General features: G+C 36.3%; 1 protein-coding gene across 3 annotated transcripts in view; it reads right to left on the bottom strand.

Moving 5' to 3' along the window:
• PRMT3 (protein arginine methyltransferase 3) overlaps window positions 1-25745 on the bottom strand; it is a 111243-nt gene that overhangs the window by 40997 nt on the left and 44501 nt on the right. For all 3 annotated transcript variants that reach the window (XM_037162202.2, XM_037162194.2, XM_037162209.2), the window contains 3 exons: window positions 20208-20286; window positions 3155-3342; window positions 1047-1133 (listed from right to left, as the gene is read on the bottom strand). In XM_037162202.2, the coding sequence (XP_037018097.2) occupies window positions 1047-1133; window positions 3155-3342; window positions 20208-20286 (354 nt within the window). The remainder of the gene's footprint in view (window positions 1-1046; window positions 1134-3154; window positions 3343-20207; window positions 20287-25745) is intronic.

The raw sequence follows: 25745 nt of genomic DNA, 5'->3' as shown, positions 1-25745 counted from the left end.
CAGTAGGGTGGGGTGGGGGAAAGGGCAGAAAACTGTACTTGAAAAACAATAAAAAATAAAATTGAACAAATGAAAGAATCAGGTTGAAGAGTCAAAGTTAACACAACTATACTGTTTCCCACAGTTTCTGACAATACAATTTTCAATAAAATTTTTAACTATTGAAGATATATTTAGTATTTTAAAGATTACGTAATTAATTTTAAAAAGAATATATTTGTATTAATGCCACCTATATAAATTCATACTTTAAGTAAGACTCACATTTTATTAATATTCAGGGTCTCCTGGTAAAGGCAAGTATTATCTTAGTGTAATGTACATTTAGAAATTATTTAAGAAAAAAATAATACATTTTAATAATCTAACATTTCTAGTTATACTGTAGAAATATATTTTACTGTAGAAATATACTACAGAAAATATATTTTCTCATTAATCTCTATAACTGGTCTTCAAGATAGAAAGAACTACTACCATTTTTCTTAAGGCAGTTGATTAGTCTGTGGTACAGATTACCTAGGGAACTTAAACAAAGTAACAAACCAGTAACTGGCAGAATCACAGGTGAATCCAGATCTAACTTTTCTTAAGCCTGTGCTTTTTCTATTATACCAGGTTGTTTTTTTAAAAGTCATCAGTTTATTATTTTTCACACATAAATATAAAATGTTGTACCTAATATCTTACTTCCATCTCCATGGAGTGGTAAGGGTTATTGGGAGGGGCAGGAAGTAGACTTTGGTCTATGAAGATAAAGCTGAGTGCTCTCAATTAATTACATAACAGGTAAAAATGAATAATCTATAAAGAAAAATAATTATGTAAACATGGCTTTCTAATACTTTCTCTTCTGAACTAAACTAACTTTTTTGAAGTCTACTGACCTATTACAACAGATCTATTCAATAGCTTAACGAAGGCAAAGATAGACTGTCAAAGGCAATAATCTTTTTCATTTATCACAAGACAGCTAATTAATTCATTAGCCTGACAATCAACTGCACTGCCAGTGAAATTTGTTAAAGTAGGATGAAGCAGCTCACCGTGCACAAGGATGTCTTTGTGATTTTCAGGGAAAAATCTGAAGAAAACTCCAAATCTGAGACAGATGTTGTATGGCAATCTATACGCTACCCATTAAAAAAGAGTGGAGAAAATTTTTTAGTAAAACTTGTAAAAACAAAACCAAAACAAACAGACAAATACTTCCTTTTATGCAAAAAAGGATTACTGCAAACAAATGTTTTTCAGATTTTAATAATTTACACTCCACTTTTGGGATGTTTCCAAATGTAGAGGCTACAGCACTATCATTTAGTTAGTTTTTCTTTAAATCAAATTAGTATTTTTTACTTGGGCTTCTTCTAAGAATAGTATATATCAAATCATGGTTCTGATATGCTAAAGGTTTTTCTAAGACATGCTGAAGTACTTTCAAACAAAAAATGTTTTTCTGTGTTACAACTAAAATTTTGTATAACACTAGAGGTATACATTTGCTATAAATTCTGTGATAACAATGAATATTTTTATAGGAAATGCCAACTTGAAAACATACTAATGAAAAGGATAAGGTGTTTTAGAATTCATTTTGTAACTGCATGTAAAGATAAGTTTGTTAGCAAAACCAACCGTGAAGATTCAACTAAAACAAATGGCCAACATCCTTATTTTCCCTTCTGTCCTGGTTCAATCCCTTCCCACTTTACTGTGGAGAGCGGACAGAATCAGCTATGGCAGTGCGACCCGAGTGCACTACAAAGGCTGTCAACCGCTGACTTGCTGTGAGTAGATTATAACACAGTGAACACAATTCACAGGACTCTGTACCTGAGGCATTACTCTACTCTGAAGAGTTTGAGGAAACTGAAAAGTCACAAAGTATTTGCCTTTTATTTGTAGGGGGATTAGGAACATAGAACAAATTGTATTTACCTACGTGAAAAAACAAATAACTCATTAATGTTTTTTAAAAAATTGAAAAGGTATATTTTTTAAATACCTTCATTTTTTAGCTGCAAATTTTCTATTTCAACTCTTTAGTCATAGGTTTTTGGTATTTAAGCAAAGAGATCACTAGAGAAGGAAATAAGCCTTCCCTCCCCCATCACAACTCTCCGCTTTCTGCTCAGCCTTGGGGTTGAGTCGGCTGTAACTGTACACTCCTACCCCTGAGCCAAAGCACCCAAATAAATCCCCTACTATCAGTACCAGAGCACTGAACAGTCCTATAATCATTATCCCGGCTGTATTTTTTTTCTTAAAAGCTGAATGCAATTTTAATCAGCTTGCTCTTGTGGAAAAACTTTACATGTTTATTAGTCTATGCTAATTTTAAATATTTTATCCATTTAAGAAAATTAATGAACATTTACTGAATATCTTCTTTGTGCAGAGAACAATTATTGATGCTGTGAAAGTAACAGTGTGAGTGAAGAGACAATGTTTGAACCAAAAACTAAACAAGCTACATTGATTTATCTAATTGAAACAGACAAGTCGAGCTTTTACAAAAAGCAATGTTATTATTCAATCTATGTAAATTTAACATAGCAAAATTCATAACAAAACTAGATATATACAAGGTGAAGAATAAGATATTAAAACACTAAAGAAATTAACTGACAAATCTGAACATAGTAGGACTTTAGTTTCATTAACAAATTCATTATAATTACTCAGAAAGGGTTGGAAGAAATTTGAGTAAGAGAAGCTAAATTGTGTGTAATATAGAATATGAATGAATTATCTGGCTATAAAAGAGAAGCTAGAATAAAGCCAGTAGGTAGTGAAGCAGAAATTACTATATATTTATATTTATATTTATATACATATAGATGTGTATGCTTATATATATTAATATATATTAAAGTCCTGCATCAATCAGGACTTTCACCTTCACTAAGTCAATGACTCAATTGCTGAGTCTAAGGAACTTCAATATATGAAAAGAATAATTTCAAAAGATGATATAATCAAGTGGTAAATATTATGACTTTAAGTTGTTTCAGACTGATTAAAATAAGAAGAATAATTACTGTTTGAAGGACCACATATAAAATCAACATTAATTTCAAATACTAAACTCATAAATGAAATCTAAGAAAGGTGGCAATAGTGTTAAAGAAAATAAAATTGGTAAAACACCTACCTTAATACTACAAGGGTCTGAAATAAGAGTCTTTGAATCTAAAACTTCCACAACAGCTTCTGGAATAACTGCTTTCTTCATGCAGGACATGTCGAAGCCATAAACATCATCCCAAAAAGCAATTCTATCAGCATGTTTGTTTACATCACTTACTGCCACAAGGCTGATAGTGCAAATATCGGGGTAGACTGTAAGGAACAAAATACCAAACAATTTAGCATTATCACTCTTTATTACAAAATGGAACTTTTTAAGACTAAATATAAATACCAAATCTACTAGTATGGATTATTAGCAATGAGGGATTTATGAAGGTGTAAATCAAGGAAAATAACCAAGTTCCGTCTTTAAAAAAAATCTTTAAGAAAAAATGATTTCCATTATTATGAGTGTATGATTAAAATATGAATTTCACTAATGGGTTACTATTAAAATAATTAAAAGAGGATGGCATAATTAGATAATCCTGAAATGAACATATTTATTAATATTAAACTTATACTGACTTTAAAAAGGTACTAGATCTTTATATATTCCTCTGAAACATGAAGAGACAAATCATTTAAAAAGATTACGTGACATGTAAAAAAAAAATCATGTGATGGAATTTTATGGTTGTGTAGAAGACCAGTTCATATGACCATCTCTTATTTATTATAAAAGAGAATAATGAGCATCAAATATGTACCAGATAACATTCCAATTTACAGATATATGTCCTTACTCTCAAGAAACTTATATTTAGACATTTTTGACAAATAAATGGGCAATTATATGTGAGGTAATAAAACTAAGAAAGGAGAAGCATAAGGTCCTAAAGGCGCTCACAGAAATAGCTAACTCAGATTTGGCTGCAGAAGGAGTACAGGGGTATGATGTAAGGTAAGAGCTAAAGACCAGTTAAGGTAGGGGTGGGTAGGGAAAGAATGTTTGAGGTAGAGCGAGCAGGGTGCATATGTCATGCATATTAATATACACACCAATTGAGAGAAACAGTGAGATATAAACTACAAAGGTAAGTAGGAATCCAAGTAACATGGCTAAGCAAATGACATTAGTACACTGAATTTGATTCCAAGAATAATGATAAGCCAGTGAAAAAAATTACATAGGGTAACAATTTAAACAGATTCTGGTTTTAGAAGTGTCTTCTGGAGATCAATGTGGAGAATGAAAGGGAATGTGTAAAACTAAGAGACAAAATAAGAGACAGATGTAATAATCCAGGTGATCTGAAGTAGAGCGATGGCTGTGGGAATGGAAAGGAGATATATTTATGGCTATTTAGGAGGTAGATTCACAAGACTGTACGACTGGCTGGTTGTGGAGGTTAGGGAGAGGGAAGAGTGTCAAGGATGATACTTCTTCGTTTTAGCAACTGGACAGTGTGTGGTACTAACCATTATAATAGGGAGTTAATAAGGGCAGATTCAAGAGGCACGTGAGAATTTAATGCTTATGAGACAAACGGGTCAAAATATCCAATAAACAGATGAATATACAGGTCTGAAATTCAAAAGAGATGATATCTGAATTTATATCTGAACTTCAGAATTTATATCTGAAATTCAAGATATAAATTTAGGACGAGCATATAAATGGAAATGTAAGCACTGGGTGCTCATGAGACCACCTAGGGAGAGTACATGATGAGTACCAGAATTTAAGAGACGAGGAGAAGAAAAGGATGTTGAGGAGAGATGGCTAAGAGACTGGGGTCACAGAAAAAGAAGAAAACCAAGAATGTTAAGAGTGGTAAGGGAAGAGAGTGATTCAGGTAGAAATTTTCCTCTAATAACAAGTATAAGTCTTTATAACAAAAATGTTGAAATAATACTGATTTTGACTAACAAAATTAACTTTGTCCTTCAAATATCCACATTTATCATAAATTAAAATATAAATCACATTTTTCTCTGCCAACAAATTGAAAGCAAGTACATATGTACCAAAGTAGTGCACAAAGGAAATAACTCCATGACTATTAACTAGTCTTCAAACTTAAACAGTAGAGAAATAACTCTCACCTTCCTCCAAATTTTGTTTCTATCCACAGCTTATTATTCAATGACAGTAGCCCTAAATTATCTTCCAAATAAAGCCCATGATAAGATCTGCTGGCACCAAAGCAACTGCTTCTTCCACACCTGACATGCGAGACACCCAGAAAAAATACTTGGTGCCATGCCACTGATAAGAGGTTTCTCGGGCCCTCCCCACGGGGGCCTGTGGGCAGGTGTGGCAGCTGCACCTGGGCTGGAGCCCACTGCCTTGGAAACCCAGATACTCCCACTCTCCTCTTCCTCCTCGGACGCGGTAAACTTCTTCCGGTGCTTAAATTCCTGGTTGGTACAAATTCTTCAAAGTAACTGCTTTGTTATTGAAAATGCTAGGCCAGCAAGAGTATCAGCTACAGGAAAGTATGTTGTTAAACCAGTTCCTTAAGATGAGAAACACTGAAGAAACAGAATTCTGACGCAACTTAATATATTTGGAAACTTCTTTATGCATCCTTTATGGGACTTAAGATGACAATCATATAAGTGTTTCCACATTATGCCCTGTAAGTTAATCTTTTAAAAGGATGACAATAAGGGTATAGATGAGGGGTCAGCAAACATTTTCTATAAAGTAATTATTTTAGGTTTTGCAGACCATATGGTGCTTGTTGAAACTACTCATCTCTGCTGCTATAGTGTGAAAGCGGCCACAGACAATACATAAATAAATGAGCATGGCTATGTTCCAATAAAACATTATCTACAAAAACAGGCAGCAGACCAGATACAGATACTCCTGATAAAGAGAAGAAATGGATCTGGCTGTATTATCAGGGCCACCATATTGTACTATGTCAGAGAGTGCCAGTCACATGTGCCTATGAGAGTGCCTATGAGAACTGAGTATCCTCCGGAGTGCGGACATTCAACTTACTTAACGTAGTTCATAGAGTCCTTCTATTTTAGACTATTATTAAAAATCTTAGTGAAATTTTAAAAGTATCATCAGTCTCTATATCGGGAGTTGGCAAACTATGGACCATGGGTCAAATTCAGCCCACTGCCTGTTTTTGTAAATGAAGTTTAATTGAAACACAGCCACACTCACTTACCTACCTTGGGTCTATGGCTGTTACTGCGGTAAGGTTGAATACTTGGGGCAGAAAGCTGAATAAATAAGCCTTTGTAGGCTTTATGGCCTACAAAGCTGAAAATATTTACTATCTGCTCTTTGGTAGAAAAAACATCCAAACTTCTGACTCTGTCAAGCACTACTAGTTACTAAGAATTAAGGATGAGTTTTTCATAGGGGAAGATGACATCTCACTAAAAGTAATTTTAAAAGTTTTGAAAATATGGTAGTAATAAAAAGAACCTAAAGAGAAATATGATTTTTACTTTTTCTAGTGCTGAGGTATATTTTCAAGCTAATCATATTTCACAAAGGTACAGAAACACTGCTTTTGTATTTGTTAGAGTTTAGAAATGAAATTATTTTTCAGTGAGTGCCATGAATATTCATAGAGGAATTTTAATCAGTGCTATAGGCCAATCCGGCCCCACAGCCACCCCCCCGCACAGCCAGCTAAAATGTTGGGCCACCTGCCAGGACCCTGACTAACCCTTTGCCTTCACATTCTCACACATTTGTCATTCGATTTTTGTCAGATAGAAGCACAATTGAATAATTATTCCTCCACGTAGGTGAAATTAACAAACCACTGATTGGACAAACAAACCTCTTAACAGACCATTTATAAATTCACAGCTTTGACATCTGTGTCCTTCTCGATTCACTGCCCAGAACCCATTTGTCACTACAACAGCTCACACGGTGAATAGATAAAGATGGAAAATGCCTCACAAACTTTTGGACACTAAAGGGTAAGACTGAGATGCATAAAGAAACAATTTCCTAGTAAACATGAGCATCACTGCTTGCATAGAACAAGACAGTAAAATGTTTAGAACAAAAGAAGGTAAAAGCAAAAATAACCTTCTTTCACAGTATATGTGAAAATTACAGAGAAAGACTTAAATGAAATTAAGTCAATGACAATATGATCAATATTCATAAGAAAAAAATGTACTACTAAGTCACTACATTTGAGAGTTGAATAAGCTTAAAAAATTAACTTTCAGTTTACATAATAAGTATATCTTAAAAAACACATTTATCTGGAAACTGAAAATATTTTCCCATCATTAATTTACAACAGTGAATAGGACCATCAAAGCTTAGCTAGTCTAAAATGTACCTGCAATATGTACTGAAAAATTATGTACTATAAAAAAAAGTAGAAGTCGACACTACTGCAGTATCACTGAAAGAAACCAAAACAGTAAATGTGAAAAGAGCAGACCTGACGATGAGGAAGTAGACAGTGAATTATGGAGGTGCTAAAGGAAACCTCTTACGCACTGTGAATCACTGCCACTGGCTGATGGCACACTGAAATAAGCTATGTAAAAGTCAGGCGCTACACAAAAGGCAGGTGTTAACACCATGATGCTTAAATTCATTTCCCACTGTTATAAGTTAAACACCTAACACTAACCCCTCATTTACCAGCTGTAACTCAGGAGGGAAATTAACATTTATTAACTATGTTATGTCAAGCCATTCCGACTTTTGACTAATTCTATAAGGCAAGATTATAATTCTCATTTTACAGAGAAGGAAACTGAAGTTAAGGGAGGTTAACTTGCCCGAATTATTGTCTTAATCAGCAAATTAATCAATTGCCAAAGCGGGGATTCAACTCCGGGTCTAACTGCAGTCTATATGCTTCCTATTATGACATACTTATGCTTTTCGAATGAAGGAGAATGAGAAACACCATTTTCCTAAGTTAAATGGATACTTCTTGGAAGAGAAAGAGGAAGAAGAGAAAAGAGGTGAGAAAAACTAGAGATTAATAAAATTTCAGGGCAAAGTGAGGAAAGTGGAAATGTTGCGCTTTGTTCTGAGTAAAGAAATGACGGACAAAACGAACATGAAGTAGGAAAGCAGTTAAGCAGAAATCAGAGCCTAGTGACTGAACTGTGCAGCTCCGTTTTCCACAGAGGGAAGTAGCAAGGGAAGCACATCTGCAAATCTGGAATTTATAACAGACAATTTCTCATTAGTGTACACCGGGCTTCCAATGTAAAATCTCTTAGAGGCACAGATGTATCAGCCAATAAGTATATATCTGTGCTCTATTTTGCTGCCCCCTTCTGAATTGTGTAGGAAATTCCCTGTAATGAGTCAGGGCCTGCTACCCGCTATAAAAGCTGAACAATGACAAACTTGCTTTCCCTCCCTCCCTTGCAGGCCAGTCATGTGCACATACATAAGCTGGGCATCACTAATGATAAGCAACTAAAGCTCCATCTTCCTTTCAGAGGCAGCTACGCCTACTATTGGTGAGATCGGCAACGCAAACTGTCAGGCAGTGCTCAGCATTAGAAGTGGTTATCGCTTCTACACCAGTACTATGAGGTAATTTTAAGCATGGTTCCTGACTGTACAACCTTACAGTCTGGTGTTCAAGTTCTCACACTTTCAACCTACCCTATCCTTTTAATAAATTCCTTCTCTGTTAAATAGCCAAGGTAGATTTTTATTTATTCCAACAAGAACCTCAATCTATGCAGTGGGAAATACACATTGTAAATAAATTCTTTTAAAAAAGATTTTATTTATTTTTTAAAGAGGGGAAGAGAGGGAAAAAGAGGGAGAGAGAAACATCAATCTGTGGTTGCCTCTTATGCGCCCCCTACTGGGGACCTGACTTGCAACCCAGGCATGTGCTCTAGACTGGGAATCGAACCGGTGACCCTTTGATTCACTGGCTGGCACTCAACCACTGAGCCACACTAGCCAGGGCATTAATAAATTCTTAAAGCAGGACTACTCCACTAGTTTTGGGTTCAGAGGCTCTGATGTGCGGCCTGAACATCTGTATTTTTAATAAAAGGCCCCAGTGATTATGATGGTCTGTCCAAATTAGGAAACAGTGAGTTAGGAAACGGCTTGGTAATTCTGTGCTGTATTGGACGTATTCCTCAACACTATAATCTTAATGGCTCTACCTCAAAGAAGATGCATATTCTGAAAAACTCCATTTACACTATGTGTGTGTGTGTGTGAGGGGGGAACCTTTCATGTCACTTGTAATGAAAGGCAGTAAAAATGACATTTTTTCTAGTAATGTGGAAGATGTCTCCCTCAATGGGCCCCTAAATTTTCTATAATCTTACTAAACTACTACCATTTTAAGAATCAAAGAAATGAATTAATTCTATGTGTGTCCATCAGATCACAATTTCAATGTGTACCATTCCTTAGGATGTAAACCCTGACTGCATGACTTAAGTGGAGTCTGCTAGGCTTCCACACTGATATTTACTCTTTTCCCTATTGTAAGTACAAGATAGCTTGTGGTAAGGTTCTTTGAAAGTGGGTAATATCCCATTCTTAATATAACTTTCAGATTATCCATTTATTTATTTATATCTCAATGGACTTATTGTTTCCTATTTTATTGAGAGAGTTATAGGCCAAGAATAAAAGTATAAAGTATGGAATGATAGAAGCAAACTGTCCCTGTTTGCACATGATATAATGTTCACATAAAAAAGCATGAGGAATTTATAAAACAACTACTAGAACTAATTAGTAAAGTTAGCAAGGTCACAGCATACAAAGTTAATAAACAAAAATCAATTGTATTGGGTTGGCCAAAAAGCTTATTTGTTTTTTTCCATAAGATGGCTCTAGTAGTGCTTAGCTGTCTTCAACTTCATTCAAAACAATTTTGTTAGGTTGTATAGTGACGGCTGTCATTTCAGTCTGCATTTTTAAAAAAACTTATTAAAATTTGTGAATTTTTGTGTAGCCATTTTAATATTGAAGATGAAAGAAAATACACAACATTTTTGGCATATTATGCTTTATTATTTCAAGAATGGTAAAAATTACACCTTTCTTGAATTATATGCAAAAATTATACAACTGAAACACAAAAACATTTGTGCGGTGTATGGAGAAGGTGCTGTGAGTGGTCAAACATGTTTAACATGACCACTTTTAAAGTGGTTTTGCAAAGTTTCCTGCTGGAGATTTCTCATTGGACGATGCTTCCCACTGGCAGACCAGTGGGAAGTTGACAGTGATCAAACTGAGACATTAATTGAGAACAACCAATGTTATGCCACACGGGAGATGACCAACATACTCAAAATACTCAAATCAATAAATATAATGGTGAAAATGAAAAATGTGTCTTTTTATTTTATGGAAAAAACTAAACAGACTTTTTGGCCAACCCAATATTTTTATTCAAGGAGCAACTAATTGACAAATGAAATTTTAAAATGTACAACTGAGACTTCTGGTCAAAATGGTAGCATAGGTGGTAAACATGGCTCACCTCTTTGCACAACCACATCAAAATTACAACTGAAATATAGAATGACCATCACTCAGAACCACCAGAAATCTAGTTGAATGGAAGTCTGGCGACTACGAAATTAAAGAAACCACATCCATCCAGACTGGTAGGAGAGGCACAGAGGCGCAGAGGCTGACCAGGCTGGTCCCTCCATGACATATTGTTCAGGAGGGATATCTCGGGAGCAAGGAGTCTCAGCCCCACACCAGGCCTCCCAGTTTAGCGTTCTAATGACCAGAAGATATGTCCCCACAACTTCTGGCTGCAAGAACCAGTGAGCACTGATTGGTAGAAGAAACTTCTGGAGCCCAAGCAGTTCCTCTTAAGAACCTAAACGCGAACTCATCTACTCAGACTCACTCCCACTGAGCTCTAGCACCAGGGTAGCAGCTTAAAAGACACCAGTGACATACAGGGAGAAACATAAATGTCTAACATCAAGGCTTTCCTAAACCCACCCCTAACAGAGCTGCAAGCTGGGGCCATATCTGAGATTCCATCAACCTGGCTAACACTGTTTGCCCTGCCTTCCAGATTCCCAGAGACTCTGCCCCACCCAACTTACAGGTCCACCCAAGCTGCTTTTCCATAAGAATGGCTGGTCTTGACTCCCTTCAAAACTTCTAGATCCTATTAAACAAGCAACAGTGGGCCTCAGTGAGTCCCAGACCCAGCACTAGCAACAGCCAGACTAGATTCAGCTTGGCTTTGCATGGGAATCACCAAGCCCAGCACAAGTAGTGGCCATCTCAGATTGCTTTATAGCTCAGGCAGGGTGATCCTAGGCAAAACACAGGTGGAGGCTAACCTTGGTTGGCATTATCTTGGGAACCTCAGGGCCAGTGTACCCAGTGGATAGCTACAAACCATGTCAAAGCACCACCACCCTGCCCCTGCACAGCTGATCCTCCACAGAGGGCAACAATTGGTAGTCAGTAGTCACAGCCAACCTTTGTAGCTGGCTGGCCTAGGTAAATCACTCCCACTGAGCTGCCAACAGCAACCAAGGCTCAACTACTACAAGAGGAGGGTGTACTCAGCCCACACAAAGGGCACACCTTAAGTACACACCTTGCATGATAGGGGAGGCTATGCTGCTGGACCCTACAGGACACCTACTACATTAGGCCACACTACCAAGACACAGAGTCCAAGCATCTCTACATAATACACAGGAGCAAACACACAGAGGCTGCCAAAACAAGAAGACAAAAATACACAGCCCAAATGAAAGAACAGATCAAAACTCCAGAAAAAGAGCTTAATGCAATGGAGATAAGCAATCTGTCAGATGCAGAGACCAAAACACTGGTTATAAAGATACTCAAGGAGCTTAGTGAGGACCTCAACAGCATAAAAAAGAGCCAGTCGGAAATGAGGGATACACTAACTGAAATAAAGAATAATTTACAGGGAAACAACAATAGAGTGGATGAAGCCAAGCATCAAATCAATGATATGGAACATAAAAGAACCAATGAGAACAAGAAGAAAAAAGAATTAAAAAAATGAGGATAATATAAGCAACCTCTGGGACAACTTTAAGAGGACCAACATTCACATCACAGGGGTGCCAGAAAAAGAAAAAGACCAAGAACCGGAAATCTATTTGAAAAAAAAAAATTATGAAAGAAAACCTCCCTAATTTGGTGAAGGAAATAGACATGCAAGACCAGGAAGCACAGAGAGTCCCAAACAAGATAGATGCAAAGACGCCCACTCCAAAACACATCATAATTAAAATGCCAAAGGTTAAAGATAAACAGAGAATCTTAAAAGCAGAAGAGAAAAGAAATTAGTTATCTACAAGGGAGTTCCCATAAGACTATCAGTTGATTTCTCAAAAGAAAACTTTGTAGACTAGAAGGGATTGGCAAGAAATATTCAAAGGCATGAAAAGTAGGCACCTAGAGTTAACACTGCTCTACCCAGCAAAGCTATCATTTAGAATAAAAAACAGATAAACAGCTTCCCAGACAAGAAAAAACGAAGGGAATTCATCATCACCAAACTGTTATTACATGAAATGTCGAGGGGATTTATTTAAGAAAAAGAAGATCAAAAGTATGAACATTAAAATGGCAAAAAAATACAAATCTATCAACAATTGAATCTAAAAAACAATCTAAGAAAAGAAGAACAGAGACAGAATCATGGATGGAGAGGGTTTTGATGGTCGCCAGATGGGAGAGGGATGTGCGGGAATGGGTGAAGAAGTGAGGGGATTAAAAAGTACAAATAGGTGGTTACAGAATAGCCATGGGGACGTATAGGAAACTGAGTAGCCAAAGAACTTACAAGAATGACCCACAGACAGGAACAATAGTGGGGGGATTGCCTGAGACAGTGGGGGATGCTGGGTGAAGGGGGGCAAAGGGGGAAATCAGGACAACTGTAATAGCACAATCAGTAAAACATAATTTTAACAAAATGACCAATTATAAGCATAATAAAAAATTTAAATACTTAATAAATTTAACAAAAGATGTGCAAGATCTCTACATTGAAAATTACAAAACAATGCCAACAGAAAATAAAGAGAACTTTATAAAATGAAAAGAAAGATGAACTCCCTTTATATCAGTACTTATATAATGTTACAGCAATTAAGAAAGTATAGTACTGGTGAAAAGGCAGACTTACAGACTCAACAAACTGAATACAGATACAGACCCACATGTATATGGCCAATTGGTTGCCACCAAAAGGTGCTAAAACACATTAACATCTATACTCATCCCACATGATTCACAAAAATTAACTTGAAATGAATCACAGGCCTAAATGTAAAAGCTAAAAGTTCACCAGGAAAACAAAGGAAAATTCTGTGTAATCTTCAGTAAGGCAGAGATTTCTTAGACTTGGAGACTTTCTTAGCACGATAGAGACTAAGCACCTGTTTAAATAAGAGTCATCTATTTCCGGACTTCCAGCCAAGATGGAGGTGTAGGTTGAAATGTGGTGCCTCCTTGCACAACCAAGATTAAAGACAACAAAGTTTTAGTAACAAGGGCGGAACCAAAACACGGAAAACTGAACTGTACGGAACTCTGACAACAACAAAGCATTCACCCAGACTGGTAAGGGGGGTGAAGTCAGCGGCTGGCGGAGAGGGATCCCGACAGAAAAACGTGGCCAGACAGACCCAGGCGTACAAGCGGCAGTTGGCGGATCCCAGGCGTGGGGTGGCAACGGGTGGACCCAGTGAGGGCGCAAGGCGGCTGGCTGACTGTGGTCACACATTTGCGCGCAGATAAACCAGGTAGAGGAGTGAGCAGCGAGACAAGACAGCGCAAACCAGGGCCCCAGTGCCAGGAATTAAAGCCTAAAAGCACCAACTGGAAAAACTTCCAGGGTCGAGGTGCCGGGAGAGGCTCCAAGGCTCACAGAGAGTTTGTTGGAGAGACCCACAGGGTCCTGGGGGGTGCACAGGCCCACACACTTGGGAGCCAGCTCCAAGGGGGCTGGTTACGGGAAACAGCAGAGGAGACAGAAATCCAAGAGAGAGTGGAACAAACACCACTGCCCCTCTCTGACCCCATCCCCACATACAGCATCACAACCCAGCAACTGGGTTGCCCCCCCCGCTCGTGAACACCTAAGGCTCCGCCCCTCATAGGTAACAGGTGCAGCAAGACCAGAAAATTATGGCTCAAATGGAAGAATATATCAAAGCCCCAGAGCCAATAGTTTTAAGCGATCAAGAGATAGCCAACCTATCAGATGCACAGTTAAAAAACACGGGTGATCAGGATGCTCACAAGACTGGCTGATTTTAGTCACAAATTAGAGGAACATATGAAGGCTAAACTAATTGAAATGAAGGGAAATGCACAGGAAACCAATAGTGATGGAAAGGAAACTGAGACTCAAATCAAGGGAGTGGCCCAGAAGGAAGAAAAAACGACCAAACAGAAAAGAATGAAGAAACAAGAATTCAAAAAAAATGAGGAGAGGCTTAAGAACCTCTAGGACATCTTTAAACGTTCCAACACCCGAATTATAGGGGTACTGGAAGTGGAAGAGGAAGAGCAACAAGTGGAAAACTTATTTGAACAAATAATAAAGGAGAACTTCCCCAATCTGGCAGAGGCAATAGACTTCCAGGAAATCCAGGAAGCTCAGAGAGTCCCAAAGAAGGTGGACCCAAGAAGGAACACACCAAGGCACATCATAATTACATCACCCAAGATTAAAATGAAGGAGAGAATCCTAGAAGCAGCAAGAGATAAGGGGACAGTCCACCTACAAAGGAGTTCCCATCAGACTGTCAGTGGATTTCTCAAAAGAGACCTTACAGGCAAGAAGGGGCTGGAAAGAGGTATTCCAAGTCATGAAAACTGAAGACCTACAACCAAGATTGCTCTCTCCAGCAAAGTTATCATTTAGAATGGAAGGACAGATAAAGTACTTCTCAGATAAGGTCAAGTTCAACAAGTTCATCATCAGCAAGCCCTTATTATATGAAATGTTAAAGGGACTTACCTAAGAAAAAGATAAAAACTATGAACAGTGAAAGGACAGCAAACTCACAGTTATTAACAACCACACCTAAAACAAAAGCAAACTAAGAGGACAGCTAGATCAGGAGCGGAACCATAGAAATGATCACATGGAGGGTTAGCAACAGGGGAGTGGGAGGAGGGGAAGGGGGGAAAGGTACCGAGGATAAGTAGCACAGATGGTAGGTAGAAAATAGATGGGGGGGGGGGTAAGAATAGTATGGGAAATATAGAATCTAAAGAACTTGTGACACATGGACATAAACTAAAGGGGGGAATGGTGGGGGAATGGGTGGGCAGGGTGGAGGGGAATGAAGGGAGGAAAATGGGACAACTGTTATGGCATAATCAGTAAAAAGAAAAAAAGAGTCATCTATTTCCTTTTCTGTGAGCTGACATAATTTTCTATTGGGTTTGTGATACATTTATTTGTAGCATCTATTTCTCTGTTAAGGTAATTAGCTTTTTGTTGGTGATAACTGAAATATTTCTTTTCAATCTGTAGCTTCCCTTGTGACTTTGTATATGGTATATCCTGCCATTTATAGTTTTATTTAGATATAATGAAAATTTATCAATCTATCTTCTAATGTATGAGTTCTAAGTTCTTACACAGAAATGCCCCTTCACCCAAGTTTATAAAGAAATAAACCTATGTTTCCTGCTATTATTTTTACTGCTTTTTTAAAAATTTAGCTTTGACTCATTTAATAGTGTGGACTAAACTTAAACATTACCATTTTTATTTTACACAGATGGCTACCCAATTATCTCAACACAATGAGCTACAGTAAGTCATTTCCTTAATTAATATATAAAGTATGTACTATTGGGTCTATGTCAGGATTTTCTGTTCTGTTCAACTCATCTGTCTATTGAAGAGCCAAGAGTATATTATTTTAATTACTGGAGCTTCACATGTGTTGTAATATTTGGTAGCGCTATTCTTCCAGTTTTCCCATTCCCACTCTACCACCCTCCTGCCTTTGAGTTTTCTTTGCCATTCCTATGAAGTGTTTTTTTTTAATCAAATTTTTAAAAAACCTGTTGGTTACAATTATATTGTCATTTTAGAAAACTTCTTCTATAAAATTTTTCACATAGATACAAAAACAGGAAAGAACATAATTAACTCTCATGTACTTATCTATCTTCAACAACTGTCAGTATCTGTGGATTGTATCTCATTTGTTAAATTAATTTTGGGAAAACGGACATCTTTATGGTATTAATTCTCTCTATCCAAGAACATGGTATGTTTCTTCATTTATTTAAATCTTCTTTGTGGACCCTTCAGTAATGAAGTTGTCTTCACCAAAGTCTTGCTTATTTTTAACTTTGTATCTCTATAATATACTAAATTCTTTTATTACTTATAATAATTTTCAGTTGATTCAACTGAAGTTTCATATAAATTTCATAATATTCTGCCTCAAATTCCTTGTTTCATATTAATATCACGAGTGCTGTTTTCACTTTTTATTTGTCTGAATATTTTTTCATCCTTTTAACTTTTTTGAATAACTTTGGTTTAGATGTGCCTCTTATAAAGTGCAGAGAACTGGATTTTCTTTTGTGGTACAATCTGAAATTCCTGTTCTTTGAATAGGTGAATTTAGTTCATTTACATTTATTGATATGAGAAATAGTTTTTGTTTACAACTACACCATGTGGTGTTAACTTTTCTGTATCTATAGTTTTTGTTTTGTTTTTAAGTAGCTCACTACATGATCTTCCTGCTTTTTTCCTACGTATTATTTATTCTAATAGCTAAGTTTATAATTATAACCTTAGAGAAGAATATCTTTAGTTCTCTATTTTCAACACTCTTTACTTATCTCCAGTCATGAGTAATGATGAAATTAGACTATTTCCTTGTTTTACCCTCCACTTCCCTCTGTTCAATCACCCATTTTTTAATTAAAAAGAGAGATGCACTGATGATACGAACAACAAATACAGAAATGGACATACAGTTACCACACAGGTTCAGTATCTTTTTCAGAGAAGTGAGAAATCAAATCATGTCATAATGTATTTGATCTGAGAAGTGGGAAATGTCACTTTACTTTTTTTCTAAAGTCACTTCTTAAAAAAGTGACTCACTTTTATTGCGGTATAATTTACATGCAGTAAAACTCACTCTTTTTGCCCTGTTTGGTGTATAATTCTATGTGATCTGATACATACATGGTCATGTCATCACCACGACACTCAACATTTAGGTAAAATGTATTACTGCAAGCCTCCCCATTCAATTTCAATCAATAGTATAATTTCAATATTACCTTTGCAGTGCTAAATGTGCTTATCATTCTATAATGTCATTCATCAGCTTTAAATGATACTCTTTAAATTCCTGCTGTTAAAAATAAAGCAACTGAAATGCATATACTTCCTCTCATTCACCTCTGCACTTCCTTTCCAATTTTTCTGGCAGTATTTGACATTATTAGGGTATGAACCCTTTGCATTCTATGTTGTCATCCTATGTTTCTGACTTAATTCTAGTTCTAAAAATACACACTGGTTACAACCAGACATTTTCTCAGTTTTCCTCTTCATCTCTTCATTGGTAGAATGTAAAATACTGCAATTCCTAACATACAGTTAGCATTAGTACATCTTAGCTGAAATTAGTGTAAGCAGTCTTAGTAAGCCCAATTTAACTTCACAAAATTATTTCTATTAGTAGTATTAGTACTACATAAGTACCTGTAAAGTACTGTGGAATTTCTTGGTGATAACAAGAATCATCAAGTTATTGGATGACTTTATAAAGGTTTAACTCCATGCTATTTTATGTATATAACGAGACATAAATTGAACCTGAATGTAAAAGTAAATTGTGGTCCCTTCATGCTTTTATGGTCTTCAATATTTTCCCTCTCTTATAATTCAATTATTCTTTCTAAAATCTTTACACTGCTAATTGCTTAGTAAATCTTTCCTTCAGAAAAACATAAAACTTTACTTTGCAATAAAAAAACAAGCATCTAGATGACTGGTGACATTTATCAAGGCACACTCAAATACACCAAATGGACTAAACTCCTTCATGTTACTCATTTCTGACTTCCTTTTCTTTTGATCCTGTTAACAAATAACATTCAACAGCACTGCTTAGGCTGTTAAATGCTGACCTCTCTTCAACATACCTTGAGATTATTTCAGTGCTAATATTAGGTATATAAAAATATGGAAAGAGCTAGACTTATGGGCCGCCACTTTAGGCCACTAATTCAACTATAACCTCATTATTTGCAAGCTCTAAATTCTTAATGAATTCCATCAGGAATTCAATTTAAATGTATTAAGTGGCTGTCACTCCTTCAATAAGAGCAATGAATACCACCGCCGAGGGAGGTACGGAAACAATTTTTGGAATCTTCCCTAGAACAATTTCAAGACAAAAACCAGATTCAACAAAATATACTTTTAGTAGGGAAATAGTAAGGAGTAGTGAAAAAAAAAAAGATCCAGCAGCCCTGGCTGGTGTGGCTTAGTGGACTGAGCACCAGCCTGCAAACCAAAGGGCTGCTGGTTCGATGCCCAGTCGAGGCACATGCCTGGGTTGCAGGCCAGGCATGTAGGGCGTGTAAAAAGCAACCACAGACTCATGTTTCTCTCCCCCTTTGTCCTCCCTTACCCCTCTCTCTACAAATAAATAAATAAAATTAAAAAAAAGAAAAGATCCAGCAGATCTGAGACTTTTTAAAAAGGCCTGACCACTTAATATGTGTCATCCAGGCCACACTTGTTTCCAAAATTTTAAAGGGCTGTTGTAAGGATGTAATAACATAAGTAAAGGTAGAGTATATTATTTGGCAACTTGTATAGACAATCAACAAATAGTAGACATTAAATGATTTTTAATCATTAAATTGTAGTTCTTGTTTTTTAAAAAAGCCACTGCATTTACAGAAAGAGCCAACAGTTGCGGGGTAAAACATATCAAAAAATTTTAGTCATGCTCATGTCAGAGATTAGGAACACATCTTTAAATGTTTGCAGAAAATATAGTAATAAAATGAGAGTACTTTGAAAAAGAAAGGCAATCCATTAAATGCTATTATAAAAAGAACCCTACTGTGCAAAATTTTCCCTGCGTTTCATGTTTTGCCCTTATTGATTTCTATTATGCCATAACTACCAAAGTAATTTCATAGACGATAGATTGGCAGAAGGCATAAGTATGGTCCGGTGCTTTATGTCACTAGTTCAAAATGTCTCCTTTTCATCCATTTTTATGTAACACTTTTACCAATTGTACTCTGACCATGGATACCATTTACTGATTCAGAATCTCTGTGAAAGGGAAGGCACATGGAGAGATGAATGAAGAGAGACAGATGCTATTCGATCCAGTTTTAATGATTCAATGCAATAAACATACATGATGCTCTATCTATGCTGCAGGAGCAATGGAGATCGTTGAAGAAACAAAGAAAAACACAGTCCCTGCCTTGAAAGAGAACATTTTGTTTGTATATAACTAACTGTCCATGTCAGAAGGCCTGTAAACACACAATCTCACTGTGAGTGTACAGAGTTAACATAATTAGAAGTTCACCAGGAACATAAAAAGAAAGCCTTCTAAGTTATTAGGATCCAATTAAAAATACTGACTGGATATGTTGTGTTTTAACAACTTAGTAGAAACCAGTCACTATTTAAAGTTCTCATTAAATCACGCAGAAATCAGGTTTACATATTTAGTGAAGTCATGGAAAATTTGCCACTAAAATGAATAATCTCCAACCTAGCATGAAATACTCTTGGAAAAAAGAAAACAAAATGTCACAAGAACTGAAAATAAGAAATTTTCTGTTACATTTTGATTTAAATATCAAAGAGCTTCCAAATGTAGTCCTTACTGTTTTTATACAAAAGTGTTCCTGAGAATACCATTAACTTTGAGTCCTGAATATCTTATATAATGTTCTACTACCAACAGTATATTAAATGGATGTCTTAGAGCTTCATCTACTGAAAACATCTTTCATCTCTATTGGGAACTTTCTCAGTCATGCATAGTTTATTTGAAACCCAAAGGTTCATTTGGTTCTGCCAGACAAAAATAGGTTATTAAAACTAAAATTTTATACTCACCCGATCCTCCTTTTGCCAAGTATTTGTTCTTTGCATAAAGAACGGAATCTAACATAGACTCAAAAAGCAGAAAATAGCCCTGCAGAAAAGAGAAAAGAAGGATTTTAGAAATGTACAATATCCTCACATGCAGATCAACTTAAGTATCTGGCTGCTCTTTTAATAAAAGACTTATTTTTGTCTCTGCCATAAAATATTCTGCAAAGTTTGAAATTATTTTTTGCAGTAAGCTCTGCACATGGTAATTATTAGAAAATCAGGCCAGGGCATAAAGTGAATCTAGAAAATTTATTACTGTAGAATGTACTGAACCTTCTTTATCTGTGCTTCCACTTCCTAGACTATTATTCCTTCCTCAACAAAAATTTCAGATGGAAATTGTTAACAAAACCTGTAACTCTCTGGAATACTGTGAAATTAATCTAGAGGAGTGTTTCTCAAGTAGATTTTGCCCCATAGGGGACTTCTGGCAATGTCTGGAGACATTTTGATTGTATAACTCAGGGCTGGGGTGGAGGGATACTACTGCCACCTAGTAGGAAGAGCCAAGGATGCTGATAAACGTCCTGCAACGCACAGAATAGCCCCCACAACAAAGCATCTGGTCCCGAATGGTACAGGGCTAAAGTTGAAATATCCTGGTCAGGAACACCCTTTCCCAAAATACGTCCTGCACAGTGACTTTTTCTTTGGTTAAAGAAAGAGGGGAGGGGCTCTTTAATCAAAGAGGTTCGAAAAAGACCAGATGCTACATCCTCATCTCAGACATTCATAACGCACACCAGCACATTAATAGTTTTGAGAAGTGTTATGGTAATGAGGACTGAACATATTTTAACCAAGCATTACCCACCCTTTGACTAGAGACCCTTTTTTTTTCTATTGAACATCTATCAACGCCTTGTACAATAGTGTCGTTTGAAGTACAGTTCATGAAGCACTGCCCCAGTATACTCAATTTTGGAGAACAATAATGAATCGCCCACCAAGAAAGGATAATCACAGCACAAATGGAAAAATAATTTGTCATTAATGGTGTCACAAACACAGTGCATTCTACCAGCATGCTACACAGTTTATTAAATAAACGACCAAATATTCATATGAGAGATCGATGCCGGTTTCAGTCAGTCTTTCTCCTTCCAGGAGCCCACCCACCAACAGCCCTGAGAAGCAGGGAAAGTCAAGTGCTCAGCGTAGTACTTAGAGCATAATATACCTTATCACTGCTTAAGGTGAATTAGTATAATTTCACCCAAATGTTAACATTCTAACTCAAAACTGTTCTCATTCATGTTATTCATGTTTTATGAACAAATAACTCTTTGATAGGATAAGTACAATTATCTAACCACAACAAACAAAAATAAAATTTATAAAGGTTTTTCTAGAACAAGAAAAACCTGCAAAACCAAAGGGATAATCTTCCCAAGAGATTAACAGCAAATTTAAATTATAGAAAATACAGCTCTCATGCTTGAATCACTTATGAAGGAAGCTAATTAAATTGCCACTAGCAACTCTACGTTGGCATTTACCCCCAACACCCAAATTCACTGATAAGAAAATAACTGACTACAAAAGAAAGATTTTGCAACAAAGCTCTTAATGTGTTTACTAAAGATTTGGTGGAAAGTCTTTTTGTGGATAGAGTACTTTAGTGATACATCTAACTCTTAAGAGTTAATTCCCCATTAATACTATCTGTGTATTCGAAGAACAAGAGATTGCTGGGATTCAAATAAGAAATCTTATCAATCTGACATAACTTGATCTATGCACACAAATGCTATTATATAAGCATTCATCTGTTGATTATAGTGAATTATCATTTATGTCAAGGTGTTGGGAACTGCTCTGCCTAGTTTCAGGAATTGCAACCATTTAAGGCTGAGTGTGAGACCTCCGGAACTCGAGCCACTGAGGAGACAAGGCTTGTCTCTGGCAGCAAATGCTGCCCCTGCTTCATCCCCCTGCCCCCAAAGCCTGATTGAAGATCGATCATGAGTAAGACCCCTTGGGGGGGGGGGTGCAATCTAAGCCAGACTAGATCACTTGAGAGGCCATCATGGAAGGACTGGGGAGGAGGGGCTGTGACAAAGAGGGAATGAAAGCTCCCGCCTCCCACCCCGCTATTCTAACATACCCCAATCCCCATGTCCTCTGGGAGAAGTGCTTCCTGACTCTAATCCACTTAAGCCCAAATACCTGTGACAAGGAAGAAGGTGCAACCTTTCACCAGCTAGCGCAGGGTCCAGATAATCTGGCAAGATAAAGAATTCTAACAATCCTGTGAGATTTGCTCTGCTAAGAATGTTTTTAGTTCAATGTTTTTATTTTCCCACAGTTTTATAGCTTTTTAGTTGATAGACTTTGATTTAAGAAGAAGCCCTAATGGTTCTTTGAATACTGTCTACTGTCTACTGCCTACCCATGATTAATAAGTTGTATCTGAGTGCCTGCACAAAAAACCAGTAAAAGCCTGTCTAGGGAAAAGGTACGCAGCACTCTCCCCTAGAGAGAGTGTCCTGCCCCTTTTCTCCACAGGATTCCATAGTCCGTGTGAATTTGTCTTGATCATCCGTAACTACGCAGGCACTGTTGGTCAGTGCACGGGTCATCAAGGAATTATTAAAAAAAGGCAGCATCTATTTACCCTATGGAAAACCATCACTCGGTAAAACACGTAAATAGGTTGAAGAAAAACCGGTTCCTATATTTCCAAGAGTGTTGACTGTTAAAACATCAGAATAAAATAAATTCACATTTTGGTACAAATTAAGTATTCGTTATATTCTAGGTTTTTTTGGAAGGGGGTATAAACACTGTAACTGATTTGGCATTGTGTCAAAACTGTTTCTAGTACTATTATTCTTTCAAAGTAGTTAGCTAAATCTAAGTATTTGCTCCCATATACTCAAACGTCATGTTACTTTAATGTACTACAAACGAAAAATGTCTTTGATCAATAGGTGAAAGTCCTTTCTTCTAGCAACATGCTCCTTTATTGCGATCAAGTTATAATGATCGAGTTACACTTAGCCGCTCATCAGAGGTTAATTATACTGTATTTTAAAGTGGTATTATGGTCACCCCAACGGTATGGTAGTTGAGAGGGTAGACTCCTGGATTTAAATCCCAGATGAGCCCCCCTTTCCTTGTGACCTTTGGTAACTTAACTTCATGGTGCTTTAGTTTCTTCATCTGTAAAGTGACAATAACAATCATATTCTTTCATACAGTTGTGAGGATTAAGTATGTTCATATACATACGTAAAAGGTTTGTAACAATACATCTTAGTTTAGCAGAAAAAAATTAAGAGCTACTTAAAAAGCATATTTGTACAGGATAATCAGAATTTTAAAACTATGTTTAATAAATTAGAGAATAAAGGCTTACCAGGCTGTCCAGAATCAAGTAACATTTATTTAGTGAATATTCATATATTACAGTCCATGAATAAGCACTAAAATTCTTTTTTTTCCAGGAATCTATCAGGATGCATTTTCTTGTGTCATTTCTTTTTTCACATTAGCCAAGACTATGTGTATGCATGTGCAAACCAAAATACAGACTTAAAAACATACATGTATCTACATACACATCTGCTCAAAATTTCTTTAGAATCAATAAAATGTAAAAACCGAATCAAAATAATTTGATCAAATTGGATAAATTAATGCCAATTCTAACTTTAAGATTCTTCTTAAAAAAAAAATCACACAGATTTCTCACTCCCAACTCCAAAAACTCAGTTTTACTTAATACTCTGAACTTTGGTATTTACTCATAAGACTTTCCCCTATGTCTGCTTTCATTTAAAATAATAAACCCCAGTAAGCATTTTCCCAAACACCCCTTAATGATTACAGTAGGTAAGATAAGAATCTTGATAAGTAGGACAGTATTAGAAATACTTTCTAAGGTTCTAATTATTAAAACCTAATTTTCACATTAGATAAATCAGTGCTAAAGAGGTTAAGTATCTTATTTTATTTACGTCATGTTGCTGGAAAAGTAACTGGACAATTTTTAGCAGCCCTTACAAAACAGTGGCCTTAAGATTCAATTCCCACTGCTGCCAAATTCATTCGTGAGATAGAGTACAAACAAACAAAAGAAATCATCATCATCCCGGCAGCAAAAATACCTTTTCCTAAAGGCCATGTCTTCTCATGTTTTAGAGTAAAGCCAACGTAATGCAGAGAATTTCTGAAAACAAGTGACCAAATGCTTTTGCCGACACGTGTAAAGGACTGGGCACAGTGACTGGCACGGAGTTAACACACACACGTTACATGACTCTAATTTGGCAGAAGTCATTACAAGTCTTTCTTCTTCTGCCTTTTCCCATTTTTATTTTTTCACTCTTCACTGGTTTATAATAAAAAATAATATTCTCCATTAGAAGGCTCTTTTGTCTCCTAAAATTTTAAAATAATAATAGTGGTGATAATTGTTAAAGTTCATTGTGTTAAGTGCCTAATTATGGGTTATCTTATTTAATTCTTCCCTAAAGCACATTATTGTTATTTCCATTTAACTGATAAGAAAATAAGACCTAGGAATGTTAACTTAAAGGGACTTAACTTAAAATAAAGGGACTTAAAAGAACAGCTCATAATCATGGAAATAGCTGAGTGAGCCAAGATGTGAACCTTGGTCTAACAACGCAGATCAAGATCTGAATCATTATTTTATGTTGCTTCTTAAACTGCTTTACTTGACTGAAAATAAGATTTGGTATTTGTACTACATTACACTACAGCTACAAATAAGTACTCAAATGTTCTGAAATAAAAATTTCTCATACAGCATAGTAAACAAGATTAGAATTTACAATAGGTATATGATTCATAATAGTTCAGAGTGATAGCTTAGTTGGCAACTATTACCCGCCATCTATGTGAAAATTATCAGTTTAGAAAAATCAATTGTTGTACCAGAATATGTGTAGAACCAATATACATTTTTAAGGTAAACTAATATGCCCAGTTAAAAATATTAGCAGATGAAAAGATTTATGTATGTACTGCTAATGGTTATCGTCCTTTCTCTCAACTTTCCACTTTGCTAACCTTCACTTTACTATAGGCTCCCTCCGTGATAGTAGAGCCTCTCATTTCCTGGGAATTGTCCTTGGTTCTGAACCAAGTCATTCATTACTGATATCAGAAGGCTTTGCTCCAAATGCCCTGCTCATCTGCAGTGTAATTCAGACTGTAATTTCACAGGCTGCTGCTTCACCTGTAGGGGTGCCATCTGGAAGAGAATTACACCCAGGATTCTCCCATGATGCTCAAGGGGCACTCTTCTTTCCAAACCGACATTTCCTTTTTAAAATTAAAATTTGCATTTTACACTTCAAAAACTAATTACTAAAAAAGGAACATGTTGATTAAATCTGGAACTAGAACATTAACATTATTCATTGGCTTATGTGCCTGCTCATATCTTCTTGGAATAAATTAATGATAAATAAAACTTTTGATATCTTCAGAATAAGGTGCTTCTATTGTCAATTTTTTTTTTCAGTT

This window comes from Artibeus jamaicensis, unplaced genomic scaffold, assembly GCF_021234435.1.
Source record: "Artibeus jamaicensis isolate MK-2021 breed Jamaican fruit bat unplaced genomic scaffold, CSHL_Jam_final contig_797, whole genome shotgun sequence".
In the NCBI taxonomy this organism is placed as follows: Eukaryota; Metazoa; Chordata; class Mammalia; order Chiroptera; family Phyllostomidae; genus Artibeus; species Artibeus jamaicensis.
Note: the sequence above shows the minus strand (reverse complement) of the source record. Positions and strands in the feature narration are given on the sequence as shown.